At 45.7% G+C, this 21955-nt stretch overlaps 1 protein-coding gene across 4 annotated transcripts; it reads right to left on the bottom strand.

Moving 5' to 3' along the window:
• Positions 1–784: 784 nt before the first annotated feature.
• mphosph8 (M-phase phosphoprotein 8) lies at positions 785–21595 on the bottom strand. Of its 4 annotated transcripts, XM_052082338.1 has the most exons (14): positions 21330–21576; positions 20210–20368; positions 19213–20049; positions 16964–17054; positions 16618–16884; positions 12558–12680; positions 12043–12131; positions 3494–3634; positions 3313–3399; positions 2900–3054; positions 2679–2830; positions 1640–1764; positions 1476–1559; positions 785–1024 (listed from the first exon to the last, which is right to left on the bottom strand). In XM_052082338.1, exons 1-14 carry the CDS (start codon positions 21429–21431, stop codon positions 983–985), a joined length of 2454 nt encoding a protein of 817 aa, XP_051938298.1. In that variant the 5' UTR covers positions 21432–21576; the 3' UTR covers positions 785–982. The 4 variants fall into 4 exon arrangements, with proteins under 4 accessions (XP_051938298.1, XP_051938295.1, XP_051938296.1 ...); XM_052082335.1 differs by lacking the exons at positions 785–1024; positions 1476–1559; positions 1640–1764; ... (2 more) ...; positions 3313–3399; positions 3494–3634 and adding exons at positions 5661–7245; positions 7456–9679 and having other exon boundaries at positions 21330–21595; XM_052082337.1 differs by lacking the exons at positions 785–1024; positions 1476–1559; positions 1640–1764; ... (4 more) ...; positions 12043–12131; positions 12558–12680 and adding exons at positions 13996–14475; positions 14592–15853 and having other exon boundaries at positions 21330–21590.
• Between the last annotated feature and the right edge of the window lie 360 nt (positions 21596–21955).

The raw sequence follows: 21955 nt of genomic DNA on the forward strand, positions 1-21955 counted from the left end.
ATTCATGTTTTGTGTCCAGAATTCTTTCTAATGAGGCAAAACAAATAAAATAAAGGTACCGTAGATTATACTAGCGATTGGCAACTGATTCAGGGTGTCCCCTGCCTACTGCTCGAAGACTGCTGGGATAGGCTCCAGCACCCCCCGCGAACCCTAGCGAGGATAAAGCGGTTCGGGAAATTGATGGATGAATGGATAGATTATACCTTTAAAAGGAAACGGTTGACAAAAAAATAAACTTTAAAAAGTGATTAAAAAATAACAGACATCGGACAAAATGTAAAAAGTGGTCAGAAATAAGAGGGAAAAAATCCACAGAACCTCCTAAAAACGGGAATGATCAAAAACAAAGTTTTAAAAATTCCTCAGAGGAACAGTTCCAAAAAAAAACTATGGCCAAAAACAAATGTCAAAAATAATAGTATTCATTAAAACAAAAACGTTTTTTTTTATTTTTCAAAGCGAGTGGTTAAAATCAAAACAAACAAATGAGAACTCAAAAGGAAGCAGCTTTTTAACTTGTCTATTGTTTATTGATAAATTATTGTTGAATTATTATTGATGAAAAAACATCAATTCAGTAATATTACACAAGAGGGATTGATGAAACGCTCACTGACCCTTCTAAAACATATTCAGTAACTGGTTTGGTATTGTTTGCATGTCATGTCTTATTTTGATGAAACAAAATATAAGTTCAACAATGCCTATGAACTCTAACTTGATTAGTGATTACTTCTCGATTAATTTTGATTCCTCTATAGTAACATATTTAAAGGATTGCAAAAAGAGTAGCACCATTTTATTTTTTATAGTTCATGGAAAAATATGATGAAACATTTTTATTGTTAGAAATGATGAGCATTCGTTGTCTTCTCTTTGCTGTTAGACTTGAATGATGAGCTGGATATCACCAGGATAACAATAAAAATAAAAATAAAATAAACATTCCCCATGGGGGAGGTAATTCATGCATGATGTGTCACTGGAGCTGGACTCTGTAGGCACATATTAGGAGCTTCACCTGAGGAAAGGCAAACATCGGCACAATCACATGGTATGAAAAGCTTACTGAGATAAGTAAAAAAAACTAATATGCTAACAGTTGTGATGCTAACAACATTCATGGATAGGTGCTAACGTGCTAAAAGCCTTCTCTGCTCAATGCAATGCCAAAATGCTAATAGTTATCAGACTAACAACTGGTGTGGGCCTCACAATATAAATTCTTTGTGTGTTAATAGACAAACGCTAGAGCATTAAGCTAACAACCCGCATAGACTTCATATTATAAATCCTGCAAACACTTTGTACCCCAAGCCTGAGCCAGGTTGGACACCAACATGCTAACAATTAGTATACGAACACCCTGCGTCAAATAAAAATGTCAACCCCAGAACATCTCAGGCCTCACTGGAGAAGCACTACAAACTAATTGAGCTAACGCAAAGGGTAGGATGCTAACAGTTGGTCACCTTGGCTGAGGGTGCCTCCGCCAGCCGGATGAAAAGTTTGTTGTTTCCCACCACGGGACTGAAGGAGTAGATGAAGTGACTGTCCTGTTTCAAAACAACAAAATGGCCTCAAGTCAACATCACCACACAAAATGGCTGACTGCAGTATCGGTAACTGAACACACCAGGAAGACGGGCAGCTGGAACTTGTCATTGAGCACCACGGCCTGTACACCGCACGGGCCGCCTAGACGGGCTGTAATCTCGTTGCGGAAGTTGGCGTGGAAGATGAAGAGGAGGATGCTCATGCCTGCAGAGGAAGGATACAATGCTAACAGTAACTTCTAAAGTGAGAATGCAGATGGAACAACGGGGCTGGCATATGCTAACATATAGCAAGATAGAAACGTGATAATTTCCTCATATTTTTGACACGAAAATGCTAACAAACTGTTGGTATGCTCACATCTAGTCAGATAACAACTAGAGAACAAAAATGTATGAAGCTAGATTGGTCAGGATTCCACATATTGACAGTCTGTTGCTATTAAGAATGAGAATTTATCAAATGCTCACATTCGTTGTTGGTAAAATGCTAAAAAGCTAACATACAGCAAGACTGCACAGCATAGGTTGCTAATGAAAGAACACAGTGGTTGTGGGCTTGTGGGTGAAAATGATTAGCTCCCCAGTAGTGCTGTCAACAACAAATCTTTTCAGAAATGATTGTTTGATCAATGATTCTATTGATTACTCCGGTAATGTCTTTTCATCGACTTAGCCAGGTGTAGCCTATATTTGTCCCTTCTATGTTTCTGCCGGGGCGGCCCGGTAGTCCAGTGGTTAGCACGTCGGCTTCACAGTGCAGAGGTACCGGGTTCGATTCCAGCTCCGGCCTCCCTGTGTGGAGTTTGCATGTTCTCCCCGGGCCTGCGTGGGTTTTCTCCGGGTGCTCCGGTTTCCTCCCACATTCCAAAAACATGCGTGGCAGGCTGATTGAACACTCTAAATTGTCCCTAGGTGTGAGTGTGAGTGCGAATGGTTGTTCCGTCTCTGTGTGCCCTGCGATTGGCTGCCAACCGATTCAGGGTGTCCCCCGCCCACTGCCCGGAGATGGCTGGGATAGGCTCCAGCACCCCCCGCGACCCTAGTGAGGATCAAGCGGCTCGGAAGATGAAAAAATGTTTCTGCCGAGCAACAAGTGACTAATGGTGTTATTTTTACCCTCCGTTAGAGGCTGAGGCTTGTAGGTAAACTCGGTGGCGAAGTCGGGCCACTCGCACAGCCGGTGAATGGCCAGCGGGAACACGGGCTCCAGGAGAACCAGACGGTTCTCAAAGTACAACCGGGCAGTTTCCTCAGCCACGCTGGAAAGCCTGTTAAGAGTGATCATTTTTTTTAAGAAGAATTACACGCTGCTTCATGAGGTCCGGAAAGAGACTCACATGCTGGTGTGATTGCTGATAAGGTCGCACACGGCCAAGTAGTTGTTCTGCTTGGCCAAGTACAAAGCAGTCGTTTTGTGCTTGGATTGGATATTGCAGTCGGCGCCCTTCTCCAGCAGGAGGCGCACAATGTCGGCGTTGCCCCGCTTGCATGCCTGGTGGGTGGGCAACAAAGACACTGGTCAAAAAAAACCAAGATCATGTCAATTGTGTTGAGGATGCCTACTTCATACTGGGAATTGGACTTTTTAGTAGGAGCCGGAAATGGCTGTTTCAAAACAAAATGGCTGACTTTCTGTTCAAATTCAGGCTTGGGTTCTTAAGACTTTTTCACGCATCCTAAAAAAAAATACATAAAAAAAAAATAGAAACCCGCTAAGTCCGACAAAATAAGTGTTAAAATGGATCCTCACCTTCATTAATGCCGTTTCACCAATTTTTGTTTGCGCGTTGACATAAGAGCCCGCTTCCAGGAGGATGGCCACGGTCGTCACGAAATTCTGAAAAAGCAGAAATGGAGGGGAACAAAAAAAAAAAAAGATTCAACGCTAAGCCTTGTGATGGACAGATGAGGTGAAATAAAATTTTTGTCACCTTCTCGGCAGCGTGCATCAAGGCCGTGGTGCCGTTATGCTGTCGACTGTTCACTCGGACGCCCTTCCTGATCAGCAAACGCAGGATGTCGTCTTGACCGCCTGCCGCCGCCAGCATGCTGAGTGACATCCCGCTGACGTCCTGGTATCACGATACCATGTTAGGAAAACACAATCGCTAGTCTGACGAAGATGGCAACAACTTCCGCATTTGGTATCGAGATGATACACCAAAGAACGGCGGTCAAATTTGAATCCGAGATGGCTTTACATCTCCCAGAACACATTTAAAAAAAAAAAATCATTTTCATCGCAGTGATACCCGTTTCATTTTCAACTTTCACATACTTGGTTTTCATTCAAGATACCCACATCAATGTGTTGATTGGCGGAAGAGAGAATTGCCAGATCCGCAAATGTGAAGACAAAAGAATCAACAAAACAGGGTCGGGGGACTGTCAAGGCAAGAAATGTTTTATTGTACAAGCACAGGTTCTAAGTTCCTTACGAGACATCATCCAACGGCTAAACTCGGGGCCAACATATACAAACATTGAAAAAAAGTACTCGCTTTTTTGCTGGGTATTACCATCAACGTTACCATCAAGAACATATTGAAAATGGCTCGGCGATATTGGGAGGCTTTTATGTGATTTTCCCCACGCTAAATACAGTAAAAACTACATCAGGATATAATGAAAGAGGATAAATGTATCCACTGTATTGGACACTGATGGGGTGACCCGCAATTTTTGTGAGGTTTGGTTGTGTGCTGGATGCAGCCAAATATCGGAGGGTCAGAGCCAGATCTGGGGAAAAAACATGCCGGACTCAAGTTTGGATGAGATCCAAGGGCTTACATGGAAGAACCGAATATGTACAAACAAAGGTGGGGACAAAATGTCCGCCGCCAACCTTGGTTGAATTTTCCAAACGGAATGACACTACTTCGGTCGCGCGGACCACTCCAGGTAGAAATAAGTTGATGGTCGTGAGTAGGAAAGTGCAAAAAGACAGAAAGTGTCCAAATTTTGGGATCACGTCACACTTGCAAAGGAAGGTCAAGTGAAATGTGGACCACCACAGCACATCTACAAGCGACCACACAAAGTAACGTATCGATGTGAGCTAATTTGACAGAATGGACAATTACGCGTTCGAAGATCTCGTCAAGCCACCGCAAGTGATGATGGAGGACAAATGCCGGCCGGTGCGCTTTCAATGCAAGTGAATGCAAAAAAAATCAACTTGGATCCAAGTACTCGATTAATCGATGGGACTCGATTCCAAAAAGATTAGATAGTGTTCATACTCGAGAAACCACATCAAGGAACCACTAGAGGGGAACCCGGGGAAAAAAATGGTGAGGTTTGGCTGGAAATAAAATATTCCAACCACTGTTGTATTGTTTCACTCAAACAAAACTCTCAGCACTACATTCGTTCTACACCGTTGCTGTACAAGGTTTAAAAAAATTATAAATACCTGTAGATCATTAAAATAAATATAGCAGCGCGGTGCTACTTATACTCGGGCCAACGGCATTGGGACAGTGAGTTAAGTGCAGAGATGGGGACATGGACTGATGGTTGAAATCCAAATCATTTGGTTTTGAAACGAACGCATTCAACATATGGAAAATAATGACAATCTTGCACATTTATTGTGCATGTTGTTTGACGTCTATGGCCCAAGTGTCGTTTCATAGAAGCCTTTCGTGTAATCGTGACTAATATTCACTTCAATTGTTAGAGAGAGTATACATCCCTTATGTACAAGGTTGGCCGATGTCGCTTTCATTCACCCAACAAAATCGTTGCTTTGCGTTCAACTAAAAAAGGCCCAAATTTCACCCAAAAAGTAAAAGTGAGAGCAAAACGAGATGAAATTGCCAGATTTCCCCAATGTCAAATAGGCGCCTTGGATCGATAAAGGTTGGGGACCGCTTGAGGGGACTCGAGGCTAATTCGTGCTTTCGGCATCCGTGTATCTGCGGGGTGCGCATCGAACCATTTTTTTTCATTTTTCATTTTTTTCAGGTTAATTGAAGACTTTCAATAGTCTGTAGGTGTGAATGCGAGTGTAAATGGCTGTCCACCAATATCTACTCTACAATTAGATGGCAACCAGAATTTTCCCGCGCTACTCCACGTCTCGCGCACAGTCCGCCAGCTCACTTCTGACTAAAAAGGATAAGCAGCAAAGAAAAATGAGAGATGGATAGACAATTTTCCATTGCACAGCAGCTCATCCCTCATCTCAATCAACTTCAAACCAAGCTTTTTCGACGTGCCATTACACCCCTGTTAATTACATAGCGGCTGGCGCTATGCTACTTAGCATGCTACTTACGCACCTGACCTGAACCCTAGCGTGTGGACCGCGAAACCTGACCGTTTGTATCCAGTTACTAAACTCTTGCCGCAACGTATCCCGACGCGTTAGGTGGCGCTAGTTACAGCGACAGGTACACTGGACCGTCGCACTCCGCGTTGGACGCCGTGGTCTCTAGTTCTTGTTTGCGTTCTTCAGTTACTTTTGGCGGAGCCGCCATTAGACCTCGTCTCTTCATGGACTGAATGTTGTTGTGGACAAAATACTTGACTTCCCTCCACGTACGGCTATTCAGAGCCGGCTCGGCCGCCAAGCACGAATCGCAGTCCTTTTTTCCCGGCACTTTAGCCAATTTGCACAAGTCTCCGAACTGCCGGCGGACGGCCGCCTGTTCCTCGGTGCTCCACAACCTCTTGTGCCTCTTCTGGGGTTTCGTTGTTGACGGCGTTTGTTTGCGCGAAGACTTTTGTTGAACTGAGGATGTCGGCGCAGCCTCGTCGGGAATGCCGCCCCCGTGGACCGTCGGGACCACCTGCGCACTCATGGAAGTCCTCGGCTGACTGGTCGGGTAGGAAGGCACAGTGGAGGGATTTAGGGCAGTGAAGGAGGACACCATCATCTCGCTTCGGTCACTAAAGGTCGAGGAGAAGGCAGGAGAGAAGGCCGGGACCATGGGCGAACTTGGGGAGTTTAGCGTTGTGAATGTGGGGAGCATGGAGGTGCTGGGAACGTCGAAAGCGGGAAGCATCGGGGGGTTTAAAGGGTCAGCGTAGACCGGGCCAGGCATATTTGAGGTATTTGGCGAATAAGGAGGAGCCATCGGATGGATACTATCGGTTTCCGAAGCGTATACGGGCGACATGAGTGCGCTGGTGGTGCTGAGCGGCGTGAACGTGGGCACCACTTGAGTATCTGTGGCGTTCAGTGGCGTGAGCGTGGACATCAGCGGCTGACTGGCGTGGATCAGATTCGCGTTAGGAGAACACAAGGACATGTAGCTTAAAGGCATCTCTGGGGCGTATGGATTTGGTTCCTGCGGCGGCGGCGCCATGCAACAATTGGAACTCTCTCTCAAGTGGTCCGGAAGCCCCGATGACAAGCTACAACCCGCCGACGCGTCATCCGAACGTCTCCTTTGGACTTCCTCGATCCGTTTCTTTGGCTTTGAGGCTCTGCCTTTCCCCGCCTCCTTGTGCTGCTTACTACGCCGACGCATGGTCTGGATGCTGTTGTGCACGTAGTTTTTCACATCGGTCCAAGATCTGCCGGCGAGATCGGCTTCGGCGGCGATGCAGGCGTTACAGTCCTTCTTGCCGGGAACCTTCATCCTTCTTATAAAATCGCTCATGCGGTGTTTGACGGCGGCCTGCTCGCATTCGCTCCACGGTCGCCTCTTCGGGGCGGCTTTGGGTGGCATTCCTAAAAAAAAAAAAAAAAACAAAGACGTGAATTGGTTGGCAAAACTTGAAAGTAAAAGATCTGAATATGGAGGACAAAGTCGGGACCCGTGGAACGAGAAGCCCACGCGAGTTCTCGCCATCCCCGCAGGCCCGCAGTTATTGTCAGATTGCGCGTTGGAAATGCGGCTTGTGGTATCTTTGCGAGGCACGAACACTAAAAGAGGCTCACCGTTGCCGACCACGTTGGCTGGAATCGTCCGTGGCGTGCGGTCCAACTGGAGCAAGTGTTTACTGGCCTCCTCCAATAGCGACGCATTTGTGGACAAGGCGAAGCACTCCTGGCTGCTCTTTCCGAGCAGCCCGGCCACTCGCTCCAACTGGCCCCGGCGGAGGCTCATTAGTTGCCAGCAGCAGGCGATTTGCTCCCTGAGCGCCGGTGACAAAAGTGCTTCGGGGTTCCTCACGCCGCATTCCAGCGCCGCCCTTCGGAAGCAGTCCAGCCCTCGGATGAAGGAGTGTCCTTCGGTTCGGGCGAAGAGGTACGGGTTGCTTCTGGACACCCCGGCATCTTGGCGGTTTTCCACCAGCAGATCCAGGGACAAAGTCATATTTTCGGTGAGCAGGACAAGCATGTTCCTGCCGAACTGGCCTTCCAGTTCCACACGAGTGAAGTGGCCGCAGACCTCGAGTTCCAGTTTGGTGCATTTCTTGATTTGATCGGCCGAGGGCACGAAAGCGCCCCAGAGCTTTTTGCTGGCGTACGTTTGCAAGAGAAGCCGGCCGATGTTACCGACACGCGTCCGGTTGAAAAGGCAAACGTCGGCCAGCGTGGCTTCGCTAAGCTTCTTCCAGTTTGCCACGCTGGGATTGTGCCTCAGCTCCCGTCTGGCTTCATCGCCCTCATCGGCGATGAACCGATGGAGTTTGATCAGGTCCTCGGTCACGCCGGATGAGTCTACCTCCGTTTTGGAGGTCGGGGGCGCCAAGGACCTGCGGGAAAAGCGTTCGCTCCATTTCGTATCTAGTAACTGTATGAAGGCCCTCACCTCGCCCTCCGTCAGCGTGTCTTCGGTCATGCGACTCTCGCCGAAGGCTATCTCGGCGGCCCGTTTCAAGGAGTAGCCGATTTTGGAGACCAAAGAAAAGGTTTTGAACCGGCTGCAAGTGGGATCAAAGCCGCTTGCTTTTTTGGCGCCCTCCACCGCCAACTCGAACCTGGATGGGAGGCAGAGTTGATGCAGGTAGCGCACGCTGCCGTCCAGCTCGTTGATGGCGATCATGAAGCGGCCCAGCTGTCGCATCTTCTGTCCGATGTAGGCAAACTGAGACTTGTCGTGGCCATATTTTGCTAATAAGGTGCTGCCGAATTTGCAAATCAGCGGGTCATGGACAATGTGGCGGGCGATGTCGTCCTGGTGCATGGTGTGGATGATCTCCCTGCAGCCGTCCGTCAAGAATTCCGACCTGGGCAGTAGCAGGGAGGTGGGGCTCTCCTCCGCCGTTTTCACGTTTGGAATTTCGGAAGATTTGTCATCCGCCTTTCTGGCTTTGCAAGAGTGCTCGTGACGCCACAGGTCGGTTTTGCGGTAAAAGGTGAAGCAGTGCTGGCAAGGGAGAAAGTCCCGGACGCATATTTTAGCGGTCTTCACCTCTGTCTGCGTGACAACGTCCTCGTCTCCTCCTTTTTGGAGAGTTTTGGCACGTTGCTCGTAATTGCCGTTGTCGCGGATTTGATCCAGCAAGGTCTGTCTGACTTTGGAGCCTTTGGGGAAGTGAATGGCGTGGGACACGTCCGTTTCCTTGCCGTGTTTCTTCTCCAAGTGCTTCTCCAAATGGCTGAAAGGCATTTGGCAGTAGAAACAAAAGTGCTTTTTACACGCTTCCTTTTCCTTTTCCTCTTCCTCGTCGACGCTGGATTCGGGACGGACAACCTTCCTGCACATGCGTTTACTGGAACGGGTCGGCTCTTTCGCTTTGGTGGTTTTCCTCTGGCAGGATTTGGGCGCTTTGCCGTCGTCTGTTATCGTCTCCTTGGATGAAATTGAGGCTGAATCGGTTGTCTCCTCATGCCCGTCAGGTTCGACAGTTTCTCCCGCTTGGTCGCGGTCCCTCCCGCCTGCCGTTCGGTCCGAATGGCCGTCTTTTGGGCCCTCGGACTCAAGAGTTTCCGGTCCTTGACCCGAACTGCCCTCAGATTCCGGCACATCTTTCTGGAGGTTTTCATTCCCGCTGGCAGTCTTGCCCTCTTTTGGTCCATTTAAAAAGGGTGACTCAAAAAGAGTTTCTGGTCCTTGACCCGAACTGCCTTCAGATTCCGGCGCATCTTTCTGGAGGTTTTCATTCACGCTGGCAGTCCTGTTCTCTTGTGGTCCATTTAAAAAGTGAGACATAAAAATCCCATCCCTTGGACTCCTCTCGTCAAACGACCTCTTCGCAACCACTGTCGTACAAGCCTGCAAGAGAACAAGTAGTCGTATAAGACTGGCCGCCAAAACCAAAACCAAAACCTGACATCTCTCTCAACTGGCCGCTGCCACTTCGACAATCATATGCACATGTCCCACCGCGGTCGTGTGACTGCACCAGCACCTTGGTGTTGCCCCGCAAACGCTAACGCCCCGAAGCTTCATTCAACCAGGCTCGTTCGACGTGACCCCAAAAATAAATGCAACCAAAAGCAACACACCTCTAATAATCGTCAGTAGAAAGACCACGTCACCCATTCAAGGACAAGTTAATGGCTTTATTGGATCAAGCAGCGCGTTGACACGGTCCAACCGACAAGCTCGTCATTGACCTGATGGGATGCCGACGATGAAATGGACAGAATAGAACATTTGGGTGTCCTTTTTTGTCGTTTTGACTTTAGCGACTACAGTCTGTGTTTATCAAGCGAGGATTCCGAGGATGATGGGTGATTGGTGCATGGCACATGTGCTACATGATTATGGGAGATGATAAGTGCTCTTATATGATGTGTACCTGCTTCTTGTCCACTTTCTTGAGTCTTGCTCGGACATCACGGTCGCCTGAAAACACAAGACGGCGTCAGAGAGTTCCTACGGACCAGCGTTGAATGGATACGATTTGAGCAGGTAGGATAGAGCGTTAGAAGCTGTAAATGTGGTTGAAAGCTGACAGTTGCGGCCCGTCAAATACACTTACGAGTTCGATCGGTCATGCACTACAAAAATGTGAACCTCGCTCGTCAATCGGCAAATGTGTTTATATACAGTTGTCTCCATAACTTTGTTATCAAGATGTTATCAATTTAAAAAAAAACAAACAACAACAACAAATGCTCTTACCTGGAATTGTCGAAGTGATGATAAAAACCTTGGAAGTTGATGGAAAAGTGACAAATGCATCCAAAATATGTCCTGTGGGAATTGCTGTTTCGTCCTTAAAAATCACAACCAGAACTGATCTTGCCAAAAGTGAAACTTTGACAATGAAATGATTGGCAATAACCATTCATCTTTTTTTTTTTTAGTCCATTGAAAAACACAAAAACAACAACCAAAAAAGCATCCGCTTGCTATCAAGGTAGCTGCAATGAACCATATTCATGCCAAATTTGACGGGACAAAAATGCTAAGCATGAACCCACTCATTCACACACCGGCAGGGCAACCAAGGTGCAAAGTGCTGAATTGTCCTACACTCGTGCCGCGAGCCGGAGGCAGACCGATAATATCAATCCAAAATAACCAGCAGCTACAATATAAACATAAATATGCAAAAACGGTCATTTTAATCAGTTGCAGATGTGTTCATTGTTTTTCTCTCGCTGACCTCTTGGGTCAAAGTCGGTGTGTGTGTATAAAATTTTTGAGGATTCATTGATTTACATGAGACCGACAGACCTTTCAAAGACGATTCCAGTAATCTAAGCATAATTTTTTGAAACCCAAAGTCAGCGGAGACATACTACAGCATCCAGCGACCCCAAACAGGATAATTGGTATTGAAAATGTATGAATTAATGTCATTTAGCTGTTCATATGCCAAATGCTTGGTACGCAAATGCACTTGAATCTGGTTCACTGTATTATTTTCAATGCGCATGCACGCCACTTATGAACACCCTTGTTTTTAAAAAGAAAAGGTTATTATAAATGACGGTTAAAAAAGGAAAATAAAAAGTATTATTGAGCCAATAGAAAGCAATTTTTGAAAAATATTAGGAAACATTAGAGACAAATGTTAAATAATTCCAAGTTGTTGAAAAGTCTACAAAGATTAAAAACTTTTTTTTTAAATCACATATGAGGCAAAATACTCAAATACTATGGAAACAGGAAAAAATTGAGGTAAAATATATTGTGACAAAACAAAATAATGGTGACCGAGTGAAACATTTACTCAAAAGGAAAAATGCCAACTGTGAAAATATGTAAATGATTACAAAAACAAAAATTAATTACATAAATATTACGACAAAAAGGCAAAGTTGTGCCCAAAAAATGAATACTGAAAATATGTACAAATATTGCACAACTGAAATTAAAAACAAAGAAATAATATATGAAAAAATATACTAAGTATTAAAATGGATTAAAAATAAGAATATATGTTGGGGAAACAGTAAAAAATAGAAACATTCTGCATCAAAAGAAAAATATTTGGGAAACACTGGGAAAACAAAACCAAAAATATCTCAATTTAAAAAATATACTAATATTAGGGCGAGATGATATGACAGAAAAAATGTTACAAAAACAGAAAAAAAAAACAATGCGCATTCAATTATTTCCCATGTGCTCAAATGAACACTTGGTGTGCGCTTTGTCTTTACTTTGTGGATAAATCTTACCTCCTGATCCAAGTTGTACTCCTCTTTGGAATTGAGCGCCAATTTCACCGCCACGTAATCTCCGCTTTTCACGGCATCTCGCAGCTCGCCTAGAAAAGGTGGGATGTAGAAGTCTTTTTTTCTTACAACACTAACACCCTGCATTGCTAACAGCTACCATTCTGCGTGGACTTTGGATGCTCATTCCAGATCAGCTCAGTGCTTATATGGATAGGTGCTATCATGCTACAGAGAGAGCGAGGATGCTAACATGCTAACAAGTGTGACTAACGCTGCAGGTGTGTACAGAATGCACAAAAGGAGCTAGATAAGAATTTGACATCTTACCCTGGAGTTGGGTCGTATTTGTCATGTCATTTTCAACTGAGAATTGATCAAACGCTAACATGCTAAAGGTGGACATGCTAATATATTGCAAGATACGTGAAATAATTTTACAGACAGATCTGGCGCTATTCAAAATGACAACTGGGAACATGCTAACATGCCAACAGCGGACAAGCGTAAAGACTCACTGGGTGATAACGGAGGGCCCGACAGGATCTCGTCATCTCCGTTCAGATGTTTCTGGAAGTCGTCCAGGGTCATCCAGTCCAGGTTGAGATCCATTCCCAAACTCAACGTGGCCGGAGCTTTGTCTGTATGTGCGAGTGGGAAAAGACACTTTAAACACAAAGACACTTGAGCATCCATACAACAGTGTCTATTTTTCATTGGATCTTTCAAGGAATTTACAGGAGCGCTACTTTATATTCACTGCCCTGAGGGGAACGATTAAACACATTACCAGCAGTGCAACTTTTTTGTATTAATTACCAGGAACAAAATTCTGCTTCAGTGAGCAGGAATGGAACTTGATGTTACTTACCACTAGAGCAGGGGTGTCCAAACTTTTTGCCACGGGGGCCAGATTTTATGTGGTAAAATGTCGGGGGGCCGACCTTGGCTGACATTCTTTACATTGAACAACAATATTGTTCAACAAATTTTAGTAAGCCAGTCTGTTTCACATTTCCATTTTTATTTTAATTTCAACAATCTTAAGAATTTCTTTTGGTTCATTTGAAACAGGAATTTGAAATATGACGTATCAGTCAATATAAACACGCAGTGATGTCTTGTTAACTCGTGAGTGATGCCCTCTAGTGTCTAAATGCTATTACTAATTTAGTGAATGCTATTACTCATTTAGCCACTAGAGGGAAGCAGTACTCTATGAAACATCACTCACCAGTCTACGAGACCTCAGTCAAACACGTGTTCCATTGCGCCCAACCTGCGGCCCAGACGGCACTGATTTTATGACAGGGGCCGAGGGCCGGATGAAATTCGACCGCGGGCCGGATTTGGCCCGCGGGCCGGACTTTGGACATGCCTGCACTAGAGGAAACCTTTTGCATGAATGACAAAGAACAGATTTCTGTATTCACTTGGATGAATGGAATTTTGTTGAATTAAACCTGGCATACATTGTTATGAGCTGAACTTTTTGTTTATCAGATTTTGTATTAATTACCGAGAGTGCAGCTTGCGTTGTTTACCAAGAGTGGAGCTTATCCTGTTTAATGGAATTAAACTTTGTACTGGCTACCGGCCAAAATGACACTTTTCCTTTATAACTAGGGATGGAAGACTGTATTGATTAACCAGGGTAGAATTTACAAATGGAATTTGTATTGATGACCAGGAGGGGAACTTTGCGTTAATTACCCGGTGCAGGTTTTGAACTTGACACAAATTTGCGCTGGTGAGGATCAGTATTAATAGCCAGGAGTCTAACTTAGTCCTGAGTTGAAAATGTGAATGGACCACAAGGAATGGAATTTTTGTATTAATCGTTATTTTATTTTTACAAGATTTGTGTGTTGTCAAAAAAAAAAAAATGGCACTGAATTTAACGTAACGCAACACAATAAGAACCTTGAAACGGTCAAAAAGTCCAACCAACACAAATTTTGATCACAGAATTTATTTGTAATAACTTATAAAAATAATTCACCAAGCAAAAACAACTAGTAACAGAACTTGTTTTTCTTATTTAACAATTCACAGAGGGTCCGTGTGTTTTTTTTATCTACTCCAATTCCACCGTTTGTACAAGTCTCTGAAGCTCGAAATCACTTTGCGCAGAGGCCACATTGTTTAACGCTTTGGCACAAAACATTTTGTTGTCCTGTTTGCTGCCGCGCTTCCTCTTGCAAAACCTTTGACAGGCGCTCATCTCCGCTTTCTCTTCTGCATTTCAGGCAAAATTAGGCTATTGGCTACCTCGTTAAGGAAGAGCCGCCTCTTAAAGGATTTCGTTTGGTTCCATTCAGGGTTAAGAGTGGTGAAGAGAACAAATGCATTATGGCACGAAACATCCAGCATATGATAGAATAAGCACATTTCCCATCTCACTACCTGCTGGCGGCAGGAGTACGTGGCACAATGCTGCAAGTACACACGCGCGCGCACACACACACACACACAAAAAAAAACATTAGCTGACATCAGACAACAAGACGGCTTTGAGAAAGTGAAAACTTGATAGCAAAACCTGCGCTTACCAGGTCCAGGCGATCCATAGCGCCTTTGCACATGTTATAGTCATGAATGATTTTGGGCGTATTCTCCGTCTCCTTCATGAGCTCGGGTTCCCGGTGCTTAGTGCTCAGAAACAGGACATTTTTGCCCCTCTTTGGGATGAACGAAACCAAAGTCTGGTCTGCTCTGAAAGCGAAAAGGCTGGAAAAGATCCGTCTGTCTGTCGTGTTTAAAAGTCGCGGTGGAAGCCGCGGCGTATTTTTTCCAATTCTTCCCACCAAAGCAATCCTTTTTTTGCTTAATTCAGCAGCCAGGGCAAAAGAAGTGAAATATTTATCCGTGGTCACCGTGTGGCCCTCCAGTGTGTCACACAGCTCCAAAACCACCCTCATTCCCCGTTGCTTTTCTCGCTCGCTCCCGGGAGGCTTCCCGGTGTACACTTGCATGTTCCAAGCGTAAGAGGTCGCAACGTCGCAAACGGTCCATATTTTGATGCCGCCACCCACCGTCATATACTTTTTGAAGGAGCAGCGGCCAAAACAAGGCACCAGCATCTCGCCGACGCATATCTCCCTCCCCAGATTAAACATTTTGGGCACCAGGTCGTTCCACATGGTCCAAAGGTCATTGATAGGGGCCAGTTTGTTTGATTCTCGCCGCCCGCTGGGTGTGTCGCAAAATCGAAGGCAGCCATTGATCTGACAGAAGCGCGAATGGGGCATAGTGTCGGCAAATATGCCTCGTCCGGGGTTTTTGCACCATAAGATTGACAAATATTGTGACTTGAACAGCCCCGACAGGATCAGCAGCCCAAGGTAGGCGCGCAGCTCCGCGGCAGTCAGGCTCTTCCAGTTGCTGAGTGAGCTGGATCCATGGAGGTTTGTCATTTTCACGATATGGGCGAGGATGTCCTCGTTGAAAAACAGATTGAAAGCAGACTCGGGGGTGCTGATCCTGGCCATGGCGTAAAGAGTTGGCCCGGGGGTAAGAATGGGAAAGGGGGTCAAATGTGTGGCCGTTTCAGGAGTGGCAGCCCACATTTTATTTTTCGAGAGCCACTCACTGACCTCCTCCGTTCCATTATTATCGACCCCGTCGCCGTCATCGTTTTCATCCTCCTCCTCATAATCGCTATTGGAGGAGGAGAAGGCGCAATGTTGATAAATGTCGTCCGTGTCCAACGCGTCCTCAGAATTCTGTGAAAGACCGCCTGAGAGAGGCTCATCTTGAGAAGTCTCGAAAACTGAGCGACGCGCATCCTCCGGGTAAATGCGTCTTCGTGTCGCTGTGAAGAAAAAAGCTAAACTGAATAGACGGAGCTCATATAAACGACCCGGAAAATGCCCTGAACCAATTCAGGATTTTTTTTTTAAACGCCCGAAAGAACTTCAGCCATCCTGTGCACAAGCAGATATTCAGATCTGCACATGAACCGTTGGCGAAAGCAATACGAGTTGAGAACAACATACGCATTTTTGAAAATTTGTGGGCGGACCTTTGTTTTGCCACATGCACACAAAATGTATTCATATGTGGGAAAAAAAAACAAAAAAAGCACTTGGTAGGCATGAAATTGTTGTTAAGTCTCGGCGTTGCTATGCAAGCAAACACCATTAATCTTTGGCGCCGCCTGGTGGTGACAGACGGGTTTAAAACGCTGAACGCAATTTTGAAATTTTTTTGTCCCGTTTTTGAGCGGCCGCTTAAGGGAACCGATTCCGTCATCGCGGGAAATGCCTTGTAGCACGTCAGGTTTACGGAACATTGAAAATTGCGATTCATAAAAGGGAGTCAACGTGCCAAAAAAATGGACATTGAACAAGAACCTAGTTTATGTCTTTCGCTCCGATATGCCATCATTTAGAAACAGCAGCATTGTGCCGCTTTGAGCTACTGCATGTTTGAACAACCCCGGTGGAATATCAGTGCCTGAGGGTTTGTTTTTTTTTCTCTCTCACTCCTTCCTTTTTGATGTAACAAGTGAAAACCATCAAAATGCACCAAAAAAAAAAAGGTTCAAATAACCCTGCTACGCAGAGTGACACTCACCAGATTTGTCAGTGGGCTCCATTGGTTGCTGGTCCACATGGTCATCAGACGCCGCCAGGGGTCGGGACTCGCCGTCCTCCCTCTTCTTCTTCCTGTCTTCTGCCGGCGGTCCCTTGCGTTCCCAGCCGGGCCTGGTCTGGCTCTCCTCTGGCTTTTCCCGGCGCTCGCGGGAATCGTCTCCGGTTCTCGGCTTGCTCGACGGGTTCTCTCCTTCCAGCTCGTCGCTGTCCAGGCTGAAGCCGTACCCCTGGCCCGGTCTGGGGACGGCTGGGCGTACGGGAGACAAAAGGGTTGACGTTATTTGGGGGCGTACCGGACTTGGAAACACAAGACTACCGGGCTCTACCTTCGGGCTGCTTAGACTTTTCCGTCCTTTCGGGTTCTTTCGGTGTGGGAGACTCTTTGACAGGCTTGATCTTCTCAATCTTCCCAAGGACCTGAAAGGGAACTTGTTTTTAATTACCAGAATTAATTTAATGAGATTCCCTTAAAAGAAGCAACAGGAATCGAGGATAGGGCTCACTTCGTTTCCTCCACAGCAACACCAGAAGACAAATTAAAACGCTTTCTCGGATTCAGCAAAGGTCGCAAACAAGACTTTTAAAATCAAAGTTTTGCGGAAAGGTTAAATCGGTAAAATTCTTACAATTTGCGTTCGAACGTGGCCCATTTGCGGTCTTGTTTTCAAGGGGGGAAATTGTCAGTAGATTTGGGTATTGAAGGAAGAATATAGATGGTAGGTTTCCCAGATCTACCCCTCGCATGCTGTCGCAAACAAATGTTGAAAGGTTATTGTAAATTGCAACTTTCTCCAGTTGTCTGTCTTGGCAAAGACAAAACATTTATTATAAACAAGTTCAAATGACAGTCAACTTTCGAAACAGTGCTTGCCTATAAACTAAGCGGAATACAATACAATACAAAGACCCTGAAGCCCATCGCTACTGCAGTCTCTAGTTCACAAATGACCGAAATCAACTACCGTTGTCCCAGTACAAAGACGAACACAGTGAGCAGTGTGAACAGTGACCGCCCAGTCACTCCAACAACCAATCTCACTAAATGTCAGGTCAAGAGACGATATAATCAACAGAGCATTTCACACACCTGCATAACGTGCTGACACCTACATGAAGATTTTTCCGTTTGTGTAGTTCAACTGTGCATTTAACGCAGTATTTTCTAAATGAACTGCATACAAAGCTGAGCTTACCTGGGCAGTAGTTGTTCACCTGAATACCGGACTTCCCCAACAAAAGACCCCAGGATGTCAGGGTGAGAAACAATACCTCCTCCACTCCTCGTGAAGGCGGGGACACCCCAGGGATGGGTACTCAGTCCCCCTCTATTCCATTTTTAGACATGAGTGCTTTTCCACCCACCCAATCATCGTCAAAGATACTGACGACACATGCCTTATAGGACTGATCAGCGGCAAAGATTTAAAATAATAATACATTAAAAAAAATAAACATTGACAAAAACAAAATCCTGGCAAACAAATCCCATAGAGGGGAGGCAAAATACCCCAAGTCATTAAAGTCTATAACCATGAAATGCTAAAACAGCTTCTAGCACCTGCAAGCTGTAAAATCAATTCTCCCCCCCTCCCAAAATAATGACTCCAGCCTCTTTTCACACAAGTACACCACAATGAACAAAATCGGTACAATACTGTCCGATCAAAACCTTTTGTTCAGGGCCCAGGTAATGCCCAATCGGGGCTCAACTTGCAAATGTCACATGACCAAACTCAGAAAACAGGCGAGGCGTGATTGGTCGGTACCTGAGTAACTGTGACGCCAATTTCATTGGACACCAAGTGACAAAATGGCCGCCCATTGAGAAGCAGAAAAACGGGTGGATTTTGCTGCTGAATTCATATTCCATTCATGCAATATTCTTCAGAATGCCGTGTTTGGATGTGTGGGGCGCATTGAATATCATGTTGTCAAGAAAACTTTGGACTCGAATTAAAAGTAGTTACCAGAAGTGCATTTTGTAATCATTTTACTTTTTACATTTTACATTTTATTGATTACCAGTGGTAAAATTTTGTAATGTCACAATTGTCAGGAACGACATTTCAGATCAATTAGCGGGATGCTAGTTTGCATAAAAAGCCATCAGTTGAACTTTTTTTTACTTAAGCGTCATTATTACAAGTGGGACTTTTTATTAATGACCAGGAATAAAACTGTGACTTAAATATAAGGGGTGAAATTTGGCACGAATGACCATGAATAGAATTAATTAACAGGAGAACTTTGTCTTCATAATCAGAACAGACATTTTAAATGAATAATGACCAGGGGATTCCAAATTTTCTAAAATTTGGAATCAACACAAAGATAATCAGTTTCGGGGTTGAGTGAACGCTGGCGCGTCTGGCTGCCGCTGCTCAACCCGTTCTGGGTTTTATTGTTTTTGTCCCTGATTGTAAAGTGTCCTTGGGTGTCTTGAAAGGCGCTTATAAATAAAATGTATTATTATTATTATTATTATTCCCAAACTTGACACATCCCAAGTTCAGTGTCGCAGAACACCTTGACCGATCCAACTCTGTCGTGTAAAAAGAAATAAAGGCGGAAATACCTTGGAGGGCTTGTTGGCACTCTTGTCCGCTGGCAGCCTGCGGGGGGCTCGGTCTTTGGCCGCAAAGCTTTGCAGGAAGGTCTCAAAGAGGTTGGTGGAGCCTTTGCCGTCCTCCCTTGCCGTCTCGTCCTCCCGGGGCTTGGCGGCGGCGGCGGCCTTGGCCTCCTGGCTTTTGCTCTTGCCCTTGCGGTGCAAACCCGAGCTATCGCTGGAGTCTGATGAGGGCGGCCCTGCGTCCTCGCGGATCTTAGAGGCGGTCAGCGACTTGAGCTTGAGCAGGCTGCTCTCCTTCAGCTTGCTCTTCTTGTCCTGCGTCAGGTCTTTCGTGCCTTTCAGCTTGCCGTCGGGCTTCTGTTTGGGCTTGGAACGGTGCTCGTCCAGGTGAGGCTTCTCCTTCCTCGCCGACGAGTCCGACAGGCCTTCGCTGAGGTCCTCGTCCGATGAAGCTATGCTGTACTCCCTCCTGGTTTTCTTCTTCTTGGGTTCTTCGCCGCCTCTGTCCTTCCTGAGCTTGCCATCCTTGGTAATCTCCTTCTTGGACTTCTTGGGTGGCGCCTCATCTTCATTCTCCGACTTAATCATATGTTTCTTCGTCTCAGCCGTCTTCTCATCGTCCTCATCCGTCTCCGGAGCGGGCAAAGGCTTGACCTCGTCTCGCCACTTGTCTTTCTTTTTCTTCTTCTTCTTTTCCTTGCGAGGAGGTCCCTCCTCCTCGTCCTCCAGCTCTCGAAACTTCTTCTTTTTCTTCTTGATGACGGCCACATCGTTAGTGGGCTGGTCCTTGTCGCTGTCACTCTCAGAGTCTGCATCGAACACGTCGCTCTTGGTTGGCAGGGGCTTGGGGGTGAGAAGGGAGAATTGCATCACTTTTTTGTGTTTGTTTTATTTGCACTTGTATGACAGTTTAAAATATTAAAAAGAAATAATACTTGTGAAATGTTAGGGGGAAATACTAGAAGGAAAAATCTGTGTGTGTGTGTGTGATGTGGAAACTCACGAGTATTGGCTTCCTCTCCTCGGGTTCCTTCTTGATTTCTGTGGCGGCCTTCTTGTATGCTAGCAGGACCTCTCGACAGTCCTCCAGGTGGCCCTCCGGCTCCCAGGTGTCGTCATCAGAGCAGTAACCTTTCCAGCGCACCCGGTACAGCACCTCACCCTGGAAAACATATTCAACGCACTGCTTACACGCTACACAACACAGGACGTTTCCAGATTCTATTGATTTTGCTCTTTGGTGCACCAAATGGTTGATGAAACTTTATTGGGGGGAAAAAATGAACATGTTCATTACGGTGCTTTGTATTTATGGTATTTTTCGTTAGAAAAATATCTATACGATAGATAACTGTCCGGAGCCTGTGCCTGATCAGGCCTTGGCCTTGCAGCTGCAGGCGCAATGGTCAACGTCTTCGGTCATTCCTATTCACTCAGTCCCTTCTCCTGTTGCACAGCTGGAGACTTCAGCCCACCTACTATGTGCAGCTCTTTGCACAGATTGTAATCCCCCCACCTCCAAAATGTTCATTACATGTATTGTTGTACTGTGTTTTTAAATGCACGCTACACGTGCTGAGGGTTTTTTCCCCTCTGGTTCAAACCATCCTCCCATTTAAGGAGAATGGTTGGAGTCTATCGGCTATTTTTCCTCCTCTCCCATCCAAGATATCACCAGGCTTCTCGTTCTGGCTCGCCAGCGTTGGATGTTGCCCTCTTGTTTATGTTCCTCTCAACGGGCTGTAACTGGGAAGTAAATTCCTTGTGTGGTTCTTGCATATCATATTTCTTGCATGCAGTGGTATGATGGGATTAAAACAACGCCAGTCACTAATGTGCTTTAACTAGCCACCACATTGACGATTTAGGACGTGCATTGATGCAATATTAACAAAATAGATACTGTCTTGTTGCTAGCGTGGCGAGAATTTGTCCCACAAAGCTGCCTCCGCGAATATCATAACCAGCGGAGACAAGCCTTTAAAGTAGGACCAGGTAGGTTCAAAGCTATAGTTAGCCTAATAGCTTCGTAAGCTTAGCCTGTTAGCTTCAGAAAGAGTAGTTAGCCTACTGGCATGGTAAACTAGAGTTAGCCTGTTAGCTTCGTAAGCTCTTTGCCTTACCTCCTCCACACGCATATCAATGATTCGCTCTACTTCGTATACGTTCTCCTCCTCGTCCTGTTCGCTGTCCACCGGCTCCATTTTTTGGAGTTCGCTGTCCATCAGCGCGCTCGCTCGAGTTTTATTTCGGCGGAGTCCGCCTAGGCCGACCTCGGTGAGGCGAGGCGAGGCGATGAGGAGGAAAACGATGGACCTGACCGCGGGAACTGGCTGGCTAGGCTAACGAAGCTCACACAGAAGAGACAAAGCACGCCCCTCATTGTGATGCATTCACGGACTGTCCGAATCGCACAGTATGACGGTCGTAAACTATCGTGTGGAAATTATTTCCAGTGAGAAATGTCGAATTTTCAAGTGCAAATAGCGTGTGACGGCAGAGGTATTTAAATACAAATCTTAAAGGGACTAACATGTTTGTTTCTTTAATCAAACGTCTATTAAGGAGCAGTAAGACCAATTCCCTAACTATATATGTAGTTAGTATTTTATGGACAAAGCAGTTTCGTCGTTGCCATGAGCCTCTGTTGTGAGCACTTCTAAGGACAGGAATCACTAAAACCGCCGAATGCCATATTACCAGAAGGAGAAGCCCACCTTGATAGCGAATTGTGTTTTCAACGATGCGA

The sequence above is a fragment of the Hippocampus zosterae genome, chromosome 12 (assembly GCF_025434085.1).
Source record: "Hippocampus zosterae strain Florida chromosome 12, ASM2543408v3, whole genome shotgun sequence".
Classification (NCBI taxonomy): domain Eukaryota; kingdom Metazoa; phylum Chordata; class Actinopteri; order Syngnathiformes; family Syngnathidae; genus Hippocampus; species Hippocampus zosterae.

Coding starts and splice junctions, on each gene's coding strand:
- mphosph8 (XM_052082335.1), bottom strand. CDS start 21,431: ATGGACAGCGAACTCCAAAAAATGGAGCCGGTGGACAGCGAACAGGAC. Junction 12,681..16,617: donor GGAGCCCACTGACAAATCTG/GTGAGTGTCACT, acceptor TCGCACATACAG/ACAAAGCTCCGGCCACGTTG. Junction 9,680..12,042: donor AGTACAACTTGGATCAGGAG/GTAAGATTTATC, acceptor GTTCTCTTGCAG/GCTTGTACGACAGTGGTTGC.